Raw genomic sequence first — 23,633 nt, forward strand, 5'->3', positions numbered from 1 at the left:
ATGAAAATGGGGTCAAAAGATTAATTTTGTTTTAAAATAAGAAAGATCATATCATAAGGAACATGTGTACTAAGTTTCAAGTTGATTGGACTTTAGCTTCTTCAAAAACTACCTTAACCAAAAACTTTAACCTGAAATGGGACGGACGGACGAACAGACGCACAGACGGAAGGACGTACAAACGGAAGGACGCACAGACCAGAAAACATAATGCCCCTCTACTATCGTAGGTGGGGCATAAAAATACAGTCACAAATGTATTTTTATTTTTTTATGAGGAGAGTCAGTTGCCTACATTGTAAATGTGGAACGAAGGATAACTCTTACTGCCCACTTATTAATATATTCTGAAATATGTCTACATACTTCTTGCTTAAGAATATATATGTTTAGGTATTTTGAGTTATGGGAAAAGATAAAGAGGGTCTCAGTAGCAGTGTTTGTAGGGTGCTTTGGTAATCTTTTTCTGTTTTCTTTATTTTTAATACAAATTTTAACTGTTGCTTTATCCTAACATGGTGCACTTATTGAGCACAGCTGTTTTGTGCTGTATTGTCATTTAGCACAGCAAAGTTAGAAAGGTAAACTGGTAAAGTGTGTAAAACCATATCATAGAAACAGAATGAAACAGGACACCTTTCAAAACATGCTGCAATTAAAGCTCAACTGTGCCAAGCAATGATTTAAAAACTTGTGTGACAAGCTGCTTGACAAGTTTTTCAGCCTAAAAGTAAAAAGATAGATTTCTTTATGGGCCAATGATGTAGTTCTTGTATAACCAGTGATTTTAACGAATAAACACAATGTTTGATTAATATCTTTATTAAAACATGCCCTTTTCATTTAATCATATCACGCGTTAAATGCCCTTTTACGGGATTGAAATTTGAAATTCTAGCTGGAACACTGTGGAGGTTATTTGGCCCATCATCTTCAATAATGATTCCATGACTTTCAATGTTATGCATATTTAAACATGTTTAATTTTGACTTTTTAATTTCAACATTTGCACTTTACTACATGTATCAATAAACAGCTGCGCCATGAGCGCATGATACGCCCGACTTCTTGTGTGGAAGTTTTATGCAATAATCATAAATAGTTTCTGAGAAAGTTTTAAGCAATAACCATATATTGTTTTTGAGACACGGCGGGGAAATGTGAAATCCCCAACCCTGTTTTTTTTTACAAAAAACTAAATTTCACTAAAATAAAATTTTGAATCAAAACCAAAAAGTATACAGATCTTTAGATTGATATAACAAAGAAGTGTGTAAAGTTTTAAGCAATAATCATAAATGGTTTTTGAGATAAGGCACAACATGTAAAAAAAACCTCCCCCTTTTTTACAAAATACTCAATAACTCAAAAATGAAATTTTGAATCATCACCAAAAAGTATACAGATCTTCAGATTAATATAACAAAGACATGTGTAAAGTTTTAAGCAATAATCATAAATCGTTTTTGAGATATGGTGCGACATGTAAAAAACCCCTCCCCCTTTTTTACAAAATACTCAATAACCAGGGGTTAAAAAATCCACTAGCCCGACGCCCGGGACTACAGCATTTGGACCTCGGGCAACCAAAACTTGTAACCAAATATGCCCGACGGACTAGTAACACAAAATTCTTGGCGTTTTCAAAATAGAAAGTGGAAAATCCCCTCATCACCATTCTATCTTAGCCAATCAGATTCGACTACGTCATCCGGAATTCCCAGAGTTTGAACTGACTTTGTAAAAGTTTTAAAATAGAATAAATCACTTGGTGTGGATCCCGTACTTTCAATATCGATTTGTCATTACAGGGGGTATTGTACACTGCTTATGCAACCGGGGAAATATTATGTAACCTGATTAATAATTTATTGCAATTTTATGTGAATCCCTTTTAACAGTAATTTTAAAACCTGACTTTCGTCAGATATAAATTTGAAACATGTGCACATGTTATGGACGCCATTTTGTTTTTATTTGCAAACTGAAGAAGCCTCCAGAACCATAACCTAAACATTTAAAGTCTTCAGAAAACCTAAACTTGATGCAATAATATTTCATCAATCATGATTATCTTCATTGATATTCAAATGGATTCGATTTTAAAGAAATAAAATTTATAACAAAAACAATTTCAGTTTAGAGACTGCTCAGTTTGTAGTCAATTTATAGCCCACAATTAGCTTACCTGTGATAAATGTTAATACATGTATATATTGATATTACCGTACTTCCTTTATAAAACAATTATAAAAGACACAAACTATGAATGGTGATATTTAATCACATAAATATTTGAGGTCATTTGATTTATTTTAATTAAGAGAATTTTAAAACTGAAAACAAATATGAGCATTTCACATAACCAGCTGATAATTCTTTTACACAAACGTGATGGTGTATTTGATAAAAATCACTCCAATCCTTTTATATACCCATATACTATAGAAGTGGTCAAGAGTTGTACCATGTCGGGATTTGGTCAACTCTTTATTACAGAATAGTCAAGGATTATTCAATTATCATGATCAACGAATTGCATATATCTGCTAAAGGGATATTTTTTTGCTGACATAAGTTTTTGGTATCCAATTTGCTAAAATCTACTGTACAACGGATAAAAGTTGTAAAGTTTATAGAATTCATTGTATTTTGCAACAAACTCTGAGTTTGTAAGGCATACTCGGGCTAGCAGGTCAGTTTTGTTGGGCTAGTAGTTCTTCCAACAGGGCTAGTAAAATCCTGCTACTAATTAGCCCTGGCCTAGTGAGCTATAACAAAATTTCTTAACCCCTGATAACTCAAAAATAAAATTTTGAATCATCACCAAAAAGTATACAGATATTAAGATTAATATAACTAAGAAGTGTTTAAAGTTTTAAGCCATAATTAAGAATCGTTTTTGAGATACGGTGCGACATGTGAAAAAACACACACCCCTGTTTTAGTTACAAAGTGCCGTAACTCAAAAAGTTTTAATCTTATTTTCACCAAAAAGTATACAGATCATTTGGCCATCATAAGAAACATCTCTTTTAAGTTTCATGAAATTTGGATAAGTCGTTCTCAAGTTACGGTGCGACATGTTTACGCCGGACAGACAGACGGACAGACAGACGGACAGACAAAGGACATTTGTATACCATAATACGTCCCGTCAATTTTTGACGGGCGTATAAAAAGCGAGATATATCTCTGTCAACTCCTTTTTTTTTCAATTTTACAATGAGAAAAACCTTTTCAATGGAATTTTACTTGACAACTGCAAACTTCCTATGCAAATAAGACCTAACCATGGTTATGTCTGACACAAAAATATATTATATGAAATGATGTGATACACATATATATTTTTGTGTCAGATATAACCATGGTTAGGTCTTATTTGCATAGGAAGTTTGCAGTTGTCAATTAATAGTCCATTTGCCAATTATCAATTTGATTCTGTTATTACACACTTTTTAAACAAATTACTTCCCTTTGTCAATTGTAGACTGGTTCTATACCGGACAAAATTGGCTTTAGCCAATGCAAAGCATGACGAATTGAAAGTGACATATCGGCGGTTTATTTAATTTTCATGAAAAATAATTTCTGATGTCAAAAGTATTTAGTTAAACAACAAATCAAATGTAATCAAAAGATTTGAAAACCTTATAAATATCTCACATTAAGCACAGGTAAATTTGCTCTTTCTGCTGGCTCTCCATTGTAAATAAAAATTAATGTTCCTCATAAGGGAGACAACTTTTTTAGGGATCTCTAATTACAGGGTCATAACGGGAATTGGCAAATAGCCTATTAAAAGTATAAAGAAATCTGTTTCAGAAATTATGAAAATCTAGATATGATTCACACCAAAATACCAGTAGGTGAATATTGGATCAATTTCTACATGAAATTATGTCCATGAGAAAAGTGTGACAACTTTATTTATCTGACAGACAAGCTGTAAAGCAATTTAGCCCTAACTCCTTTAAAGGGACATAAAAATTATAGGGATCCATGAATTATTTCTGACATAATTTCTCTGCCCAAAATATAATAATGTCACTCTACCTTTAATATCATTTGTTTGGCTTTTAGTTGTGCTTCTTTTTTAGCCTGTTGATCTCGTCGTTTTCTGTTTAATTGTTCTTCATGTTTTTCTCTCTTTTCTTTTACCTGAAAGGCAGATCAAATCGCAGTTTAATTGAAAAAATAAATTATAAACGATAGTTCCCAAAAAAATTTGTAGCATGCTTGATTCAAAAGATAATTTTCTGATTTTTCTAATTAAGATATAAATATTTCTTTCATGCCATTCCAGATGTTCATTTTAACTAGTAGATATGAAAAGCTTACAGAGTGTTCCAGATGTTTGAAATTTCAAATTTGCATACGAGGAAATATATATACTGGTAGCACAAGATTCTGTGGTAGAAATTAAATCAATCTTTAGACAAAGTGTAACCTGTGTTATGAAATGAAAATGTGTTTGTTAAAGCAGGATATTGGAATACCCAGGTGTCAGATTAGATAGGTTACACTGTATATATGTAAATGGTCAACTTCAGACATAAAAAGTCAAACTTTTGACATATTCAATAAAATTGTAGACATAATATATCATCAACTTTAGACTTAAAAAGTCCAACTTTTGACATATTAACCAAACTGAGATATTCATTTGTATTATTCTGTAAAAGTGTATTGTATGATCTGTGTGACATATAAGTTAGGTAATCTAATTATCCAAAATATCAGACAATCACCAGAAGTTATAACAATATAACAAAATTTTCCAAATTTAGATCTACATGTATAGTACAAGCTCTTAATGAAGAACTATAATACAAGCTATTCACACATTCAGTCCTCAAGTGAATCAAATTGTTAAGAATAAAATAAGAGAATTAAATGTAATGCTGTTAATTATTTTTATCCTGATTAAGAGTAATTGCTCACAATTTGCTGATACTGTCCTAATAAGTTTCAGTGCAATTGTTTAATAAGTCAATTGGAATTATCTCCCTTATAACATTGACCTAATAAAAAAAAGAAGATTTTTTTTAGTTGCTTTATAGTCCTAATTTTTTTATTTTTCACAGTTTTAGATTTGTACCTAAATATATTTGGTTGATATTGTCATAATAATTGAATTTGAATATAATAAGTGGTTTAATCGCTATTTTGTGCATTTTTCCTTTGATCTTTTTTTGTGATAATTTTTCATATCATGCTACGCGCTTGAGATGGCAAATTATCACTAAAAACTAAGCAGGCATGCGGCGTTGCTAAAGAAATTGACATGAAATTGACAACATCGTCATAGGTAAAATAGCGACTCCCGGCTCAAGCGAGAAAATCAATCTCGTTGAGATGATCAACGATAATCTATAAATATAACAAAATCAGGATCACTAAAATTCATATCGGGTTGGACTTCACCAGATATGAATTTTACTAACCCGATTCTTGCTTTAGGACAATTGCACATTGAGTAACTAATGGTATACATTTTGCAGTGGAGTCATAAATACCTGTTTATGCCTTAGCTCCATTTTGCAGTGGAGTCATAAATACCTGTTTATGCCTTAGCTCCATTTTAAGTCTTGGATCTTTGTATTTGCTACTATCATCAAATCCCAAATCATTGACAACTCTGTCAGCTACGACTTTTTTCTTTAACATCTGATCAAGAACTGTGTCAACTGCTCGACCTTCATCCATGTCCGCCAAAAAGGCATATGGATCTGCAATTTATAAAAGTTACAATTTTAAAACCTATAAAGAACAATAACAATTGACATGATTGATGACAAATGTAATGTTTTAGAGTTAGCATATAAGGTATTAATACATAAGTACATTTCAGTATGTCTTGCTGGTGTAACTTTATAAAATAACAAGATGTGGTATGAATGCCAATGAGACAACTATCCATCAAATTACGTAGATATTAGCAACTTCAAGTCATCGAAAGGTCAAAACTAATACTGCTTAGCAAGCTTTAAAAGGCACATTACAAAATGTAAAACAATGTTTTATAATTATTCTCTATGCTGGGGCAGGAAGCAGCACCAATAGGTCCCGCTTCTGCAGCTTCTGTTGCAGCAACATGAAAAATGCAAAATGATACAGAGAAAAATTAAGTCCTAATTGAATAAGCTCTTTTTTGGGGAAAATATTGTATTTCTGTCCTCATGGTATAGGATTGCTGTAATCAAACATACTGTGGATTCATTTATTTTAGTGGTTATCAATTTTTGTGGATTGTGCAAAACTTGCACTTTCATGGGTAATTCATTTCGTGGTTTTGCCAATTTCTGCATACAAAGCCAAAGGAAATGTGTAATTTGTTGAACATTTGAATTTGTGGTTCACCTGTACCGGCGAACACCTAAAAAAATGGTATCCAACAAATAATAATGAATCACAGTAAATAAACTGCATTCAAATATTGAAGTTGGTGTGCTATTTTAAACCCTTACTTGGTCAAGATGTCTCATTTTAATCTTGGTTTTCTTGTGATTCTGTTAAACATCTGATGTCTCGTTTAATACATTTTTTTTATCTATCTATAATTATGAAATCCCATAGATCATTTCCAATAAATAGTGTTGAAGGCCTCACTGTGACTTTGAGATGAAGAACAACAAAATAAGTGCTGTTCCTTTGCTTTTTGTGAATTTTGCTGCACATGGACTGATTTTGTGTCATGAATGGATTTCCCATATCCTTTCTTATCTATAAAACAAGGGAGACAATCTTACCTTCTTCATCCTGTCCTGTAGTAATTCATTCCATACTCCCCATTATTATAGTTCATAAGGTGGTCCCATTAAACAAGGGAGACAATCTTACCTTCCTCATCCTTGTATTGTTTCCTGTAGTAATTCATTCCATACTCCTCATTATTATACGGGGACGGAGTCCCCAATAACAGTAGAAAATTCAATAAAAAAAAATACGGGAAAATTTCCCGAATTTTTCATTGTACTAATGAACTCAAAATCGTTCAATTTTTGTTTGTCGTGTTTTGAAATCCCGGACCTGCGCAGAAATGTACAATGTACTTCCTTTTTCCGGTCTCGTTTGTATGAAACTTTGAGTAAAATATATATTTATCAGTCTAGTATAAAATAGGAAGGAACGTGCAATACCAATTTCATTTTTAATAATTCCTTGATATGAAAAAACGTTACCTGATGATAGCGTTTCTTTGTTTACATTGCATATGACGTCATAATTTAAATAACGTCACAACTAAATCCCTATCAACAGAACCAAAATCGGAAACGTTACGGTATTTCCGTTTCTTTTTTTTTAAACAAATATTTAAGTTACAAAAAAATAATTCATACAGACTTCGTCCCCATTTACAGGTAATGCCTGCCTCATATTAGTCTACAAGGTGGTCCCATTAAACAAGGGAGACAATCTTACCTTCCTCATCCTTGTATTGTTTCCTGTAGTAATTCATTCCATACTCCTCATTATTATAGTTCATAAGGTGGTCTCATTAAACAAGGGAGACAATCTTACCTTCCTCATCCTTGTATTGTTTCCTGTAGTAATTCATTCCATACTCCTCATTATTATAGTTCATAAGGTGGTCTCATTAAACAAGGGAGACAATCTTACCTTCCTCATCCTTGTATTGTTTCCTGTAGTAATTCATTCCATACTCCTCATTATTATAGTTCATAAGGTGGTCCCATTAAACAAGGGAGACAATCTTACCTTCTTCATCCTTGTATTGTTTCCTGTAGTAATTCATTCCATACTCCTCATTATTATAGTTCATAAGGTGGTCCCATTAAACAAGGGAGACAATCTTACCTTCCTCATCCTTGTATTGTTTCCTGTAGTAATTCATTCCATACTCCTCATTATTATAGTCTACAAGGTGGTCTCATTAAACAAGGGAGACAATCTTACCTTCCTCATCCTTGTATTGTTTCCTGTAGTAATTCATTCCATACTCCTCATTATTATAGTTCATAAGGTGGTCCCATTAAACAAGGGAGACAATCTTACCTTCCTCATCCTTGTATTGTTTCCTGTAGTAATTCATTCCATACTTCTCATTATTATAGTTCATAAGGTGGTCTCATTAAACAAGGGAGACAATCTTACCTTCCTCATCCTTGTATTGTTTCCTGTAGTAATTCATTCCATACTCCTCATTATTATAGTTCATAAGGTGGTCCCATTAAACAAGGGAGACAATCTTACCTTCCTCATCCTTGTATTGTTTCCTGTAGTAATTCATTCCATACTCCTCATTATTATAGTTCATAAGGTGGTCCCATTAAACAAGGGAGACAATCTTACCTTCCTCATCCTTGTATTGTTTCCTGTAGTAATTCATTCCATACTCCTCATTATTATAGTTCATAAGGTGGTCCCATTAAACAAGGGAGACAATCTTACCTTCCTCATCCTTGTATTGTTTCCTGTAGTAATTCATTCCATACTCCTCATTATTATAGTTCATAAGGTGGTCCCATTAAACAAGGGAGACAATCTTACCTTCCTCATCCTTGTATTGTTTCCTGTAGTAATTCATTCCATACTCCTCATTATTATAGTTCATAAGGTGGTCCCATTAAACAAGGGAGACAATCTTACCTTCCTCATCCTTGTATTGTTTCCTGTAGTAATTCATTCCATACTCCTCATTATTATAGTTCATAAGGTGGTCCCATTAAACAAGGGAGACAATCTTACCTTCCTCATCCTTGTATTGTTTCCTGTAGTAATTCATTCCATACTCTTCATTATTATAGTTCATAAGGTGGTCCCATTAAACAAGGGAGACAATCTTACCTTCCTCATCCTTGTATTGTTTCCTGTAGTAATTCATTCCATACTCCTCATTATTATAGTCTACAAGGTGGTCCCATTAAACAAGGGAGACAATCTTACCTTCCTCATCCTTGTATTGTTTCCTGTAGTAATTCATTCCATACTCCTCATTATTATAGTTCATAAGGTGGTCTCATTAAACAAGGGAGACAATCTTACCTTCCTCATCCTTGTATTGTTTCCTGTAGTAATTCATTCCATACTCTTCATTATTATAGTTCATAAGGTGGTCCCATTAAACAAGGGAGACAATCTTACCTTCCTCATCCTTGTATTGTTTCCTGTAGTAATTCATTCCATACTCCTCATTATTATAGTCTACAAGGTGGTCCCATTAAACAAGGGAGACAATCTTACCTTCCTCATCCTTGTATTGTTTCCTGTAGTAATTCATTCCATACTCCTCATTATTATAGTTCATAAGGTGGTCCCATTAAACAAGGGAGACAATCTTACCTTCCTCATCCTTGTATTGTTTCCTGTAGTAATTCATTCCATACTCCTCATTATTATAGTCTACAAGGTGGTCCCATTAAACAAGGGAGACAATCTTACCTTCCTCATCCTTGTATTGTTTCCTGTAGTAATTCATTCCATACTCCTCATTATTATAGTTCATAAGGTGGTCTCATTAAACAAGGGAGACAATCTTACCTTCCTCATCCTTGTATTGTTTCCTGTAGTAATTCATTCCATACTCCTCATTATTATAGTTCATAAGGTGGTCCCATTAAACAAGGGAGACAATCTTACCTTCCTCATCCTTGTATTGTTTCCTGTAGTAATTCATTCCATACTCCTCATTATTATAGTCTACAAGGTGGTCCCATTAAACAAGGGAGACAATCTTACCTTCCTCATCCTTGTATTGTTTTCTGTAGTAATTCATTCCATACTCCTCATTATTATAGTCTACAAGGTGGTCCCATTAAACAAGGGAGACAATCTTACCTTCCTCATCCTTGTATTGTTTCCTGTAGTAATTCATTCCATACTCCTCATTATTATAGTCTACAAGGTGGTCCCATTAAACAAGGGAGACAATCTTACCTTCCTCATCCTTGTATTGTTTCCTGTAGTAATTCATTCCATACTCCTCATTATTATAGTTCATAAGGTGGTCCCATTAAACAAGGGAGACAATCTTACTTTCCTCATCCTTGTATTGTTTCCTGTAGTAATTCATTCCATACTCTTCATTATTATAGTTCATAAGGTGGTCACATTAAACAAGGGAGACAATCTTACCTTCCTCATCCTTGTATTGTTTCCTGTAGTAATTCATTCCATACTCTTCATTATTATAGTTCATAAGGTGGTCCCATTAAACAAGGGAGACAATCTTACCTTCCTCATCCTTGTATTGTTTCCTGTAGTAATTCATTCCATACTCCTCATTATTATAGTTCATAAGGTGGTCCCATTAAACAAGGGAGACAATCTTACCTTCCTCATCCTTGTATTGTTTCCTGTAGTAATTCATTCCATTCTCCTCATTATTATAGTTCATAAGGTGGTCCCATTAAACAAGGGAGACAATCTTACCTTCCTCATCCTTGTATTGTTTCCTGTAGTAATTCATTCCATACTCCTCATTATTATAGTTCATAAGGTGGTCTCATTAAACAAGGGAGACAATCTTACCTTCCTCATCCTTGTATTGTTTCCTGTAGTAATTCATTCCATTCTCCTCATTATTATAGTTCATAAGGTGGTCCCATTAAAACAAGGGAGACAATCTTACCTTCCTCATCCTTGTATTGTTTCCTGTAGTAATTCATTCCATACTCCTCATTATTATAGTTCATAAGGTGGTCCCATTAAACAAGGGAGACAATCTTACCTTCCTCATCCTTGTATTGTTTCCTGTAGTAATTCATTCCATACTCCTCATTATTATAGTTCATAAGGTGGTCCCATTAAACAAGAGAGACAATCTTACCTTCCTCATCCTTGTATTGTGTCCTGTAGTAATTCATTCCATACTCCTCATTATTATAGTTCATAAGGTGGTCCCATTAAACAAGGGAGACAATCTTACCTTCCTCATCCTTGTATTGTTTCCTGTAGTAATTCATTCCATACTCCTCATTATTATAGTTCATAAGGTGGTCTCATTAAACAAGGGAGACAATCTTACCTTCCTCATCCTTGTATTGTTTCCTGTAGTAATTCATTCCATTTTCCTCATTATTATAGTTCATAAGGTGGTCTCATTAAACAAGGGAGACAATCTTACCTTCCTCATCCTTGTATTGTGTCCTGTAGTAATTCATTCCATACTCCTCATTATTATAGTTCATAAGGTGGTCCCATTAAACAAGAGAGACAATCATACCTTCCTCATCCTTGTATTGTGTCCTGTAGTAATTCATTCCATTCTCCTCATTATTATAGTTCATAAGGTGGTCCCATTAAACAAGGGAGACAATCTTACCTTCCTCATCCTTGTATTGTTTCCTGTAGTAATTCATTCCATACTCCTCATTATTATAGTCTACAAGGTGGTCCCATTAAACAAGGGAGACAATCTTACCTTCCTCATCCTTGTATTGTTTCCTGTAGTAATTCATTCCATACTCCTCATTATTATAGTCTACGAGGCTGTTACATTAAACAAGGGAGACAATCTTACCTTCCTCATCCTTGTATTGTTTCCTGTAGTAATTCATTCCATACTCCTCATTATTATAGTTCATAAGGTGGTCCCATTAAACAAGGGAGACAATCTTACCTTCCTCATCCTTGTATTGTTTCCTGTAGTAATTCATTCCATACTCCTCATTATTATAGTTCACAAGGTGGTCCCATTAAACAAGGGAGACAATCTTACCTTCCTCATCCTTGTATTGTTTCCTGTAGTAATTCATTCCATACTCCTCATTATTATAGTTCATAAGGTGGTCCCATTAAACAAGGGAGACAATCTTACCTTCCTCATCCTTGTATTGTTTCCTGTAATAATTCATTCCATACTCCTCATTTTTATAGTCTACAAGGTGGTCCCATTAAACAAGGGAGACAATCTTACCTTCCTCATCCTTGTATTGTTTCCTGTAGTAATTCATTCCATACTCCTCGTTATTATAGTTCATAAGGTGGTCCCATTAAACAAGGGAGACAATCTTACCTTCCTCATCCTTGTATTGTTTCCTGTAGTAATTCATTCCATACTCCTCATTATTATAGTCTACAAGGTGGTCCCATTAAACAAGGGAGACAATCTTACCTTCCTCATCCTTGTATTGTTTCCTGTAGTAATTCATTCCATACTCTTCATTATTATAGTTCATAAGGTGGTCCCATTAAACAAGGGAGACAATCTTACTTTCCTCATCCTTGTATTTTTTCCTGTAGTAATTCATTCCATACTCCTCATTATTATAGTTCATAAGGTGGTCCCATTAAACAAGGGAGACAATCTTAACTTCCTCATCCTTGTATTGTTTCCTGTAGTAATTCATTCCATACTCCTCATTATTATAGTCTACAAGGTGGTCCCATTAAACAAGGGAGACAATCTTACCTTCCTCATCCTTGTATTGTTTCCTGTATTAATTCATTCCATACTCCTCATTATTATAGTCTACAAGGTGGTCCCATTAAACAAGGGAGACAATCTTACCTTCCTCATCCTTGTATTGTTTCCTGTAGTAATTCATTCCATACTCCTCATTATTATAGTCTACAAGGTGGTCCCATTAAACAAGGGAGACAATCTTACCTTCCTCATCCTTGTATTGTTTCCTGTAGTAATTCATTCCATTCTCCTCATTATTATAGTTCATAAGGTGGTCCCATTAAACAAGGGAGACAATCTTACCTTCCTCATCCTTGTATTGTTTCCTGTAGTAATTCATTCCATACTCCTCATTATTATAGTTCATAAGGTGGTCCCATTAAACAAGGGAGACAATCTTACTTTCCTCATCCTTGTATTGTTTCCTGTAGCAATTCATTCCATACTCCTCATTATTATAGTTCATAAGGTGGTCTCATTAAACAAGGGAGACAATCTTACCTTCCTCATCCTTGTATTGTTTCTTGTAGTAATTCATTCCATACTCCTCATTATTATAGTTCATAAGGTGGTCTCATTAAACAAGGGAGACAATCTTACCTTCCTCATCCTTGTATTGTTTCCTGTAGTAATTCATTCCATACTCCTCATTATTATAGTTCATAAGGTGGTCTCATTAAACAAGGGAGACAATCTTAACTTCCTCATCCTTATATTGTTTCCTGTAGTAATTCATTCCATACTCCTCATTATTATAGTTCACAAGGTGGTCCCATTAAACAAGGGAGACAATCTTACCTTCCTCATCCTTGTATTGTTTCCTGTAGTAATTCATTCCATACTCCTCATTATTATAGTTCATAAGGTGGTCCCATTAAACAAGGGAGACAATCTTACCTTCCTCATCCTTGTATTGTTTCCTGTAGTAATTCATTCCATACTCCTCATTTTTATAGTCTACAAGGTGGTCCCATTAAACAAGGGAGACAATCTTACCTTCCTCATCCTTGTATTGTTTCCTGTAGTAATTCATTCCATACTCCTCGTTATTATAGTTCATAAGGTGGTCCCATTAAACAAGGGAGACAATCTTACCTTCCTCATCCTTGTATTGTTTCCTGTAGTAATTCATTCCATACTCCTCATTATTATAGTCTACAAGGTGGTCCCATTAAACAAGGGAGACAATCTTACCTTCCTCATCCTTGTATTGTTTCCTGTAGTAATTCATTCCATACTCTTCATTATTATAGTTCATAAGGTGGTCCCATTAAACAAGGGAGACAATCTTACTTTCCTCATCCTTGTATTTTTTCCTGTAGTAATTCATTCCATACTCCTCATTATTATAGTTCATAAGGTGGTCCCATTAAACAAGGGAGACAATCATACCTTCCTCATCCTTGTATTGTTTCCTGTAGTAATTCATTCCATACTCCTCATTATTATAGTTCATAAGGTGGTCCCATTAAACAAGGGAGACAATCTTACCTTCCTCATCCTTGTATTGTTTCCTGTAGTAATTCATTCCATACTCCTCATTATTATAGTCTACAAGGTGGTCCCATTAAACAAGGGAGACAATCTTACCTTCCTCATCCTTGTATTGTTTTCTGTAGTAATTCATTCCATACTCCTCATTATTATAGTCTACAAGGTGGTCCCATTAAACAAGGGAGACAATCTTACCTTCCTCATCCTTGTATTGTTTCCTGTAGTAATTCATTCCATACTCCTCATTATTATAGTCTACAAGGTGGTCCCATTAAACAAGGGAGACAATCTTACCTTCCTCATCCTTGTATTGTTTCCTGTAGTAATTCATTCCATACTCCTCATTATTATAGTCTACAAGGTGGTCCCATTAAACAAGGGAGACAATCTTACCTTCCTCATCCTTGTATTGTTTCCTGTAGTAATTCATTCCATTCTCCTCATTATTATAGTTCATAAGGTGGTCCCATTAAACAAGGGAGACAATCTTACCTTCCTCATCCTTGTATTGTTTCCTGTAGTAATTCATTCCATACTCCTCATTATTATAGTTCATAAGGTGGTCCCATTAAACAAGGGAGACAATCTTACCTTCCTCATCCTTGTATTGTTTCCTGTAGTAATTCATTCCATACTCTTCATTATTATAGTTCATAAGGTGGTCACATTAAACAAGGGAGACAATCTTACCTTCCTCATCCTTGTATTGTTTCCTGTAGTAATTCATTCCATACTCTTCATTATTATAGTTCATAAGGTGGTCCCATTAAACAAGGGAGACAATCTTACCTTCCTCATCCTTGTATTGTTTCTTGTAGTAATTCATTCCATACTCCTCATTATTATAGTTCATAAGGTGGTCCCATTAAACAAGGGAGACAATCTTACCTTCCTCATCCTTGTATTGTTTCCTGTAGTAATTCATTCCATTCTCCTCATTATTATAGTTCATAAGGTGGTCCCATTAAACAAGGGAGACAATCTTACCTTCCTCATCCTTGTATTGTTTCCTGTAGTAATTCATTCCATACTCCTCATTATTATAGTTCATAAGGTGGTCTCATTAAACAAGGGAGACAATCTTACCTTCCTCATCCTTGTATTGTTTCCTGTAGTAATTCATTCCATTCTCCTCATTATTATAGTTCATAAGGTGGTCCCATTAAAACAAGGGAGACAATCTTACCTTCCTCATCCTTGTATTGTTTCCTGTAGTAATTCATTCCATACTCCTCATTATTATAGTTCATAAGGTGGTCCCATTAAACAAGGGAGACAATCTTACCTTCCTCATCCTTGTATTGTTTCCTGTAGTAATTCATTCCATACTCCTCATTATTATAGTTCATAAGGTGGTCCCATTAAACAAGAGAGACAATCTTACCTTCCTCATCCTTGTATTGTGTCCTGTAGTAATTCATTCCATACTCCTCATTATTATAGTTCATAAGGTGGTCCCATTAAACAAGGGAGACAATCTTACCTTCCTCATCCTTGTATTGTTTCCTGTAGTAATTCATTCCATACTCCTCATTATTATAGTTCATAAGGTGGTCTCATTAAACAAGGGAGACAATCTTACCTTCCTCATCCTTGTATTGTTTCCTGTAGTAATTCATTCCATTTTCCTCATTATTATAGTTCATAAGGTGGTCTCATTAAACAAGGGAGACAATCTTACCTTCCTCATCCTTGTATTGTGTCCTGTAGTAATTCATTCCATACTCCTCATTATTATAGTTCATAAGGTGGTCCCATTAAACAAGAGAGACAATCATACCTTCCTCATCCTTGTATTGTGTCCTGTAGTAATTCATTCCATTCTCCTCATTATTATAGTTCATAAGGTGGTCCCATTAAACAAGGGAGACAATCTTACCTTCCTCATCCTTGTATTGTTTCCTGTAGTAATTCATTCCATACTCCTCATTATTATAGTCTACAAGGTGGTCCCATTAAACAAGGGAGACAATCTTACCTTCCTCATCCTTGTATTGTTTCCTGTAGTAATTCATTCCATACTCCTCATTATTATAGTCTACGAGGCTGTTACATTAAACAAGGGAGACAATCTTACCTTCCTCATCCTTGTATTGTTTCCTGTAGTAATTCATTCCATACTCCTCATTATTATAGTTCATAAGGTGGTCCCATTAAACAAGGGAGACAATCTTACCTTCCTCATCCTTGTATTGTTTCCTGTAGTAATTCATTCCATACTCCTCATTATTATAGTTCATAAGGTGGTCCCATTAAACAAGGGAGACAATCTTACCTTCCTCATCCTTGTATTGTTTCCTGTAGTAATTCATTCCATACTCCTCATTATTATAGTCTACAAGGTGGTCCCATTAAACAAGGGAGACAATCTTACCTTCCTCATCCTTGTATTGTTTCCTGTAGTAATTCATTCCATACTCCTCATTATTATAGTCTACAAGGCTGTTACATTAAACAAGGGAGACAATCTTACCTTCCTCATCCTTGTATTGTTTCCTGTAGTAATTCATTCCATACTCCTCATTATTATAGTTCATAAGGTGGTCCCATTAAACAAGGGAGACAATCTTACCTTCCTCATCCTTGTATTGTTTCCTGTAGTAATTCATTCCATACTCCTCATTATTATAGTTCACAAGGTGGTCCCATTAAACAAGGGAGACAATCTTACCTTCCTCATCCTTGTATTGTTTCCTGTAGTAATTCATTCCATACTCCTCATTATTATAGTTCATAAGGTGGTCCCATTAAACAAGGGAGACAATCTTACCTTCCTCATCCTTGTATTGTTTCCTGTAGTAATTCATTCCATACTCCTCATTTTTATAGTCTACAAGGTGGTCCCATTAAACAAGGGAGACAATCTTACCTTCCTCATCCTTGTATTGTTTCCTGTAGTAATTCATTCCATACTCCTCGTTATTATAGTTCATAAGGTGGTCCCATTAAACAAGGGAGACAATCTTACCTTCCTCATCCTTGTATTGTTTCCTGTAGTAATTCATTCCATACTCCTCATTATTATAGTCTACAAGGTGGTCCCATTAAACAAGGGAGACAATCTTACCTTCCTCATCCTTGTATTGTTTCCTGTAGTAATTCATTCCATACTCTTCATTATTATAGTTCATAAGGTGGTCCCATTAAACAAGGGAGACAATCTTACTTTCCTCATCCTTGTATTTTTTCCTGTAGTAATTCATTCCATACTCCTCATTATTATAGTTCATAAGGTGGTCCCATTAAACAAGGGAGACAATCTTAACTTCCTCATCCTTGTATTGTTTCCTGTAGTAATTCATTCCATACTCCTCATTATTATAGTCTACAAGGTGGTCCCATTAAACAAGGGAGACAATCTTACCTTCCTCATCCTTGTATTGTTTCCTGTATTAATTCATTCCATACTCCTCATTATTATAGTCTACAAGGTGGTCCCATTAAACAAGGGAGACAATCTTACCTTCCTCATCCTTGTATTGTTTCCTGTAGTAATTCATTCCATACTCCTCATTATTATAGTCTACAAGGTGGTCCCATTAAACAAGGGAGACAATCTTACCTTCCTCATCCTTGTATTGTTTCCTGTAGTAATTCATTCCATTCTCCTCATTATTATAGTTCATAAGGTGGTCCCATTAAACAAGGGAGACAATCTTACCTTCCTCATCCTTGTATTGTTTCCTGTAGTAATTCATTCCATACTCCTCATTATTATAGTTCATAAGGTGGTCCCATTAAACAAGGGAGACAATCTTACTTTCCTCATCCTTGTATTGTTTCCTGTAGCAATTCATTCCATACTCCTCATTATTATAGTTCATAAGGTGGTCTCATTAAACAAGGGAGACAATCTTACCTTCCTCATCCTTGTATTGTTTCTTGTAGTAATTCATTCCATACTCCTCATTATTATAGTTCATAAGGTGGTCTCATTAAACAAGGGAGACAATCTTACCTTCCTCATCCTTGTATTGTTTCCTGTAGTAATTCATTCCATACTCCTCATTATTATAGTTCATAAGGTGGTCTCATTAAACAAGGGAGACAATCTTAACTTCCTCATCCTTATATTGTTTCCTGTAGTAATTCATTCCATACTCCTCATTATTATAGTTCACAAGGTGGTCCCATTAAACAAGGGAGACAATCTTACCTTCCTCATCCTTGTATTGTTTCCTGTAGTAATTCATTCCATACTCCTCATTATTATAGTTCATAAGGTGGTCCCATTAAACAAGGGAGACAATCTTACCTTCCTCATCCTTGTATTGTTTCCTGTAGTAATTCATTCCATACTCCTCATTTTTATAGTCTACAAGGTGGTCCCATTAAACAAGGGAGACAATCTTACCTTCCTCATCCTTGTATTGTTTCCTGTAGTAATTCATTCCATACTCCTCGTTATTATAGTTCATAAGGTGGTCCCATTAAACAAGGGAGACAATCTTACCTTCCTCATCCTTGTATTGTTTCCTGTAGTAATTCATTCCATACTCCTCATTATTATAGTCTACAAGGTGGTCCCATTAAACAAGGGAGACAATCTTACCTTCCTCATCCTTGTATTGTTTCCTGTAGTAATTCATTCCATACTCTTCATTATTATAGTTCATAAGGTGGTCCCATTAAACAAGGGAGACAATCTTACTTTCCTCATCCTTGTATTTTTTCCTGTAGTAATTCATTCCATACTCCTCATTATTATAGTTCATAAGGTGGTCCCATTAAACAAGGGAGACAATCTTAACTTCCTCATCCTTGTATTGTTTCCTGTAGTAATTCATTCCATACTCCTCATTATTATAGTCTACAAGGTGGTCCCATTAAACAAGGGAGACAATCTTACCTTCCTCATCCTTGTATTGTTTCCTGTATTAATTCATTCCATACTCCTCATTATTATAGTCTACAAGGTGGTCCCATTAAACAAGGGAGACAATCTTACCTTCCTCATCCTTGTATTGTTTCCTGTAGTAATTCATTCCATACTCCTCATTATTATAGTCTACAAGGTGGTCCCATTAAACAAGGGAGACAATCTTACCTTCCTCATCCTTGTATTGTTTCCTGTAGTAATTCATTCCATTCTCCTCATTATTATAGTTCATAAGGTGGTCCCATTAAACAAGGGAGACAATCTTACCTTCCTCATCCTTGTATTGTTTCCTGTAGTAATTCATTCCATACTCCTCATTATTATAGTTCATAAGGTGGTCCCATTAAACAAGGGAGACAATCTTACTTTCCTCATCCTTGTATTGTTTCCTGTAGCAATTCATTCCATACTCCTCATTATTATAGTTCATAAGGTGGTCTCATTAAACAAGGGAGACAATCTTACCTTCCTCATCCTTGTATTGTTTCCTGTAGTAATTCATTCCATACTCCTCATTATTATAGTTCATAAGGTGGTCCCATTAAACAAGGGAGACAATCTTACCTTCCTCATCCTTGTATTGTTTCCTGTAGTAATTCATTCCATACTCCTCATTATTATAGTTCATAAGGTGGTCTCATTAAACAAGGGAGACAATCTTAACTTCCTCATCCTTATATTGTTTCCTGTAGTAATTCATTCCATACTCCTCATTATTATAGTTCATAAGGTGGTCCCATTAAACAAGGGAGACAATCTTACCTTCCTCATCCTTGTATTGTTTCCTGTAGTAATTCATTCCATACTCCTCATTATTATAGTTCATAAGGTGGTCCCATTAAACAAGGGAGACAATCTTACCTTCCTCATCCTTATATTGTTTCCTGTAGTAATTCATTCCATACTCCTCATTATTATAGTTCATAAGGTGGTCCCATTAAACAAGGGAGACAATCTTACCTTCCTCATCCTTGTATTGTTTCCTGTAGTAATTCATTCCATACTCCTCATTATTATAGTCTACAAGGTGGTCCCATTAAACAAGGGAGACAATCTTACCTTCCTCATCCTTATATTGTTTCCTGTAGTAATTCATTCCATACTCCTCATTATTATAGTTCATAAGGTGGTCCCATTAAACAAGGGAGACAATCTTACCTTCCTCATCCTTGTATTGTTTCCTGTAGTAATTCATTCCATACTCCTCATTTTTATAGTCTACAAGGTGGTCCCATTAAACAAGGGAGACAATCTTACCTTCCTCATCCTTGTATTGTTTCCTGTAGTAATTCATTCTATACTCCTCATTATTATAGTCTACAAGGTGGTCCCATTAAACAAGGGAGACAATCTTACCTTCCTCATCCTTGTATTGTTTCCTGTAGTAATTCATTCCATACTCCTCATTATTATAGTCTACAAGGTGGTCCCATTAAACAAGGGAGACAATCTTACCTTCTTCATCCTTGTATTGTTTCCTGTAGTAATTCATTCCATACTCTTCATTATTATAGTTCACAAGGTGGTCCCATTAAACAAGGGAGACAATCTTACCTTCCTCATCCTTGTATTGTTTCCTGTAGTAATTCATTCCATACTCTTCATTATTATAGTTCACAAGGTGGTCCCATTAAACAAGGGAGACAATCTTACCTTCCTCATCCTTGTATTGTTTCCTGTAGTAATTCATTCTATACTCCTCATTATTATAGTCTACAAGGTGGTCCCATTAAACAAGGGAGACAATCTTACCTTCCTCATCCTTGTATTGTTTCCTGTAGTAATTCATTCCATACTCCTCATTATTATAGTTCATAAGGTGGTCCCATTAAACAAGGGAGACAATCTTACCTTCCTCATCCTTGTATTGTTTCCTGTAGTAATTCATTCCATACTCCTCATTATTATAGTTCATAAGGTGGTCCCATTAAACAAGGGAGACAATCTTACCTTCCTCATCCTTGTATTGTTTCCTGTAGTAATTCATTCCATACTCCTCATTATTATAGTTCATAAGGTGGTCCCATTAAACAAGGGAGACAATCTTACCTTCCTCATCCTTGTATTGTTTCCTGTAGTAATTCATTCTATACTCCTCATTATTATAGTCTACAAGGTGGTCCCATTAAACAAGGGAGACAATCTTACCTTCCTCATCCTTGTATTGTTTCCTGTAGTAATTCATTCCATACTCCTCATTATTATAGTCTACAAGGTGGTCCCATTAAACAAGGGAGACAATCTTACCTTCTTCATCCTTGTATTGTTTCCTGTAGTAATTCATTCCATACTCTTCATTATTATAGTTCACAAGGTGGTCCCATTAAACAAGGGAGACAATCTTACCTTCCTCATCCTTGTATTGTTTCCTGTAGTAATTCATTCCATACTCTTCATTATTATAGTTCACAAGGTGGTCCCATTAAACAAGGGAGACAATCTTACCTTCCTCATCCTTGTATTGTTTCCTGTAGTAATTCATTCTATACTCCTCATTATTATAGTCTACAAGGTGGTCCCATTAAACAAGGGAGACAATCTTACCTTCCTCATCCTTGTATTGTTTCCTGTAGTAATTCATTCCATACTCCTCATTATTATAGTTCATAAGGTGGTCCCATTAAACAAGGGAGACAATCTTACCTTCCTCATCCTTGTATTGTTTCCTGTAGTAATTCATTCCATACTCCTCATTATTATAGTTCATAAGGTGGTCTCATTAAACAAGGGAGACAATCTTACCTTCCTCATCCTTGTATTGTTTCCTGTAGTAATTCATTCCATACTCCTCATTATTATAGTTCATAAGGTGGTCTCATTAAACAAGGGAGACAATCTTACCTTCTTCATCCTTGTATTGTTTCCTGTAGTAATTCATTCCATACTCCTCATTATTATAGTCTACACAGTGTTCTCCCCAGGCCGTTTTAGCGTCGCGGTACCGCGACGCTATATTTTTTCACCGTGATGCTATAATAATTTCCGCGACGCTATAATTATTATGAAGATGCTATTTTCCTTGTCCTCAATTTTGAACTTTCATCTATTATCGATTATGATCATAAAAATTATATCACCTTTAATTGTAATCCCTTTAAGTCGGACACTAAAGGCAATTAAGAGATTAAATAGCTAGGTGTTAATTGCCCTCAGGGTGATAACTGTTTGGATGCGAATATCCCAAGCTGACACTTGTGACATGACTAATACCACGTGTCTGCAATCACCAATATCGACATGGAAAAATGCAATCACAAAACAATTCGAAATCTACGTTTTGTATTACGAAATTTCAAAGATTGAAACGATTTTTATTTTTTTTAAAAGGTCGTTTATTTGTGCAACTCTCCAAAAATTACTTTCTTTCTCTTCCGGTAATACGAGAGCGAGAATTTTGGTTTAGAGCTAAAATAAGTTTAATACTTCTTTAAAAAGTTATCATAATTGACTTCAGTTTATGTTTAATCCATTTAATGCATTAAAAGCGTCTTATTCATTCACAATCTCTTGTCAAACAATGTTTATTCTCGGACTCATTTTCGTAAATTTTACTACGGCCGCCATTGCACATTTATGTGTAAACTACGGATCGGATCCGGACCAGATATGACAAAAATCCGCATTTTCACGATAATGACAACAGATGAACAGTAGACAGAAAAATTAAACCAAGAGAAAAAACTACGCATTACCAGACTATTTGTTAGATAACTTTGTTAAAAATACATATGATTTTGATGTAAAGATAAGAAACAACTGGGACTAATTCATTGAGTGGCATGAAACAATGAATTTCATAAACATGATAAAAAAAGTTTTTAAATTGATTTTTTTTGCTTCTTTTGCTACTTTATCTTTAATTGATATAATATAAAAAGCAGTTAATTTTGTGTACTAGATAATTTAGTTTTGTATATATACAGGTTGCACTATAATGAACCATTCATTCATTTGACTTATTGTTGGGTAACTGAAACCACATATTTATTTTTATTTGGCACAAGAGGAAAAAAACAATTCTGTAACTATAAATGAATAAAGAAGACATAAACTGAAACAACTGTTTTTGTGGTTATAGTTTAATTGTATTCTCAGTTATGAATTGAACAATATAAACTAAAAAGTATAAAGGAAAAAGAGCATCAACGCGACGCGACAAACAACATTAAAAAAAATACAGTTATTTTTTTTTACGCAAAATGTGATGCTATCCAAAATTTCTGGGGAGAACACTGCTACAAGGTGGTCCCATTAAACAAGGGAGACAATCTTACTTTCCTCATCCTTGTATTGTTTCCTGTAGTAATTCATTCCATACTCCTCATTATTATAGTCTACAAGGTGGTCCCATTAAACAAGGGAGACAATCTTACCTTCCTCATCCTTGTATTGTTTCCTGTAGTAATTCATTCCATACTCCTCATTATTATAGTTCATAAGGTGGTCTCATTAAACAAGGGAGACAATCTTACCTTCCTCATCCTTGTATTGTTTCCTGTAGTAATTCATTCCATACTCCTCATTATTATAGTCTACAAGGTGGTCCCATTAAACAAGGGAGACAATCTTACCTTCCTCATCCTTGTATTGTTTCCTGTAGTAATTCATTCCATACTCCTCATTATTATAGTCTACAAGGTGGACTCATTAAACAAGGGAGACAATCTTACCTTCCTCATCCTTGTATTGTTTCCTGTAGTAATTCATTCCATACTCCTCATTATTATAGTTCATAAGGTGGTCCCATTAAACAAGGGAGACAATCTTACCTTCCTCATCCTTGTATTGTTTCCTGTAGTAATTCATTCCATACTCCTCATTATTATAGTTCATAAGGTGGTCCCATTAAACAAGGGAGACAATCTTACCTTCCTCATCCTTGTATT

At 34.6% G+C, this 23,633-nt stretch overlaps 1 protein-coding gene across 4 annotated transcripts in view; it reads right to left on the minus strand.

Annotated features, from left to right (window-relative positions):
• The window catches only part of LOC139523352 (coiled-coil domain-containing protein 191-like), a 69,804-nt gene that overhangs the window by 37,637 nt on the left and 8,534 nt on the right, over nucleotides 1-23,633 (minus strand). Inside the window, exons 1-3 of one of the 4 annotated variants that reach the window (XM_071317245.1) lie at nucleotides 10,797-10,850; nucleotides 5,567-5,736; nucleotides 4,061-4,165 (exon numbers count right to left, since the gene is read on the minus strand). In XM_071317245.1, the coding sequence (XP_071173346.1) occupies nucleotides 4,061-4,165; nucleotides 5,567-5,736; nucleotides 10,797-10,833 (312 nt within the window). In that variant the 5' untranslated portion in view covers nucleotides 10,834-10,850. Of the gene's footprint in view, nucleotides 1-4,060; nucleotides 4,166-5,523; nucleotides 5,737-7,726; nucleotides 7,799-10,796; nucleotides 10,851-23,633 lie in introns of those variants that run through there. The other 3 variants (XM_071317244.1, XM_071317243.1, XM_071317246.1) reach the window with 3 other exon arrangements.

Source organism: Mytilus edulis, chromosome 5, assembly GCF_963676685.1.
Source record: "Mytilus edulis chromosome 5, xbMytEdul2.2, whole genome shotgun sequence".
NCBI classification, from domain to species: domain Eukaryota; kingdom Metazoa; phylum Mollusca; class Bivalvia; order Mytilida; family Mytilidae; genus Mytilus; species Mytilus edulis.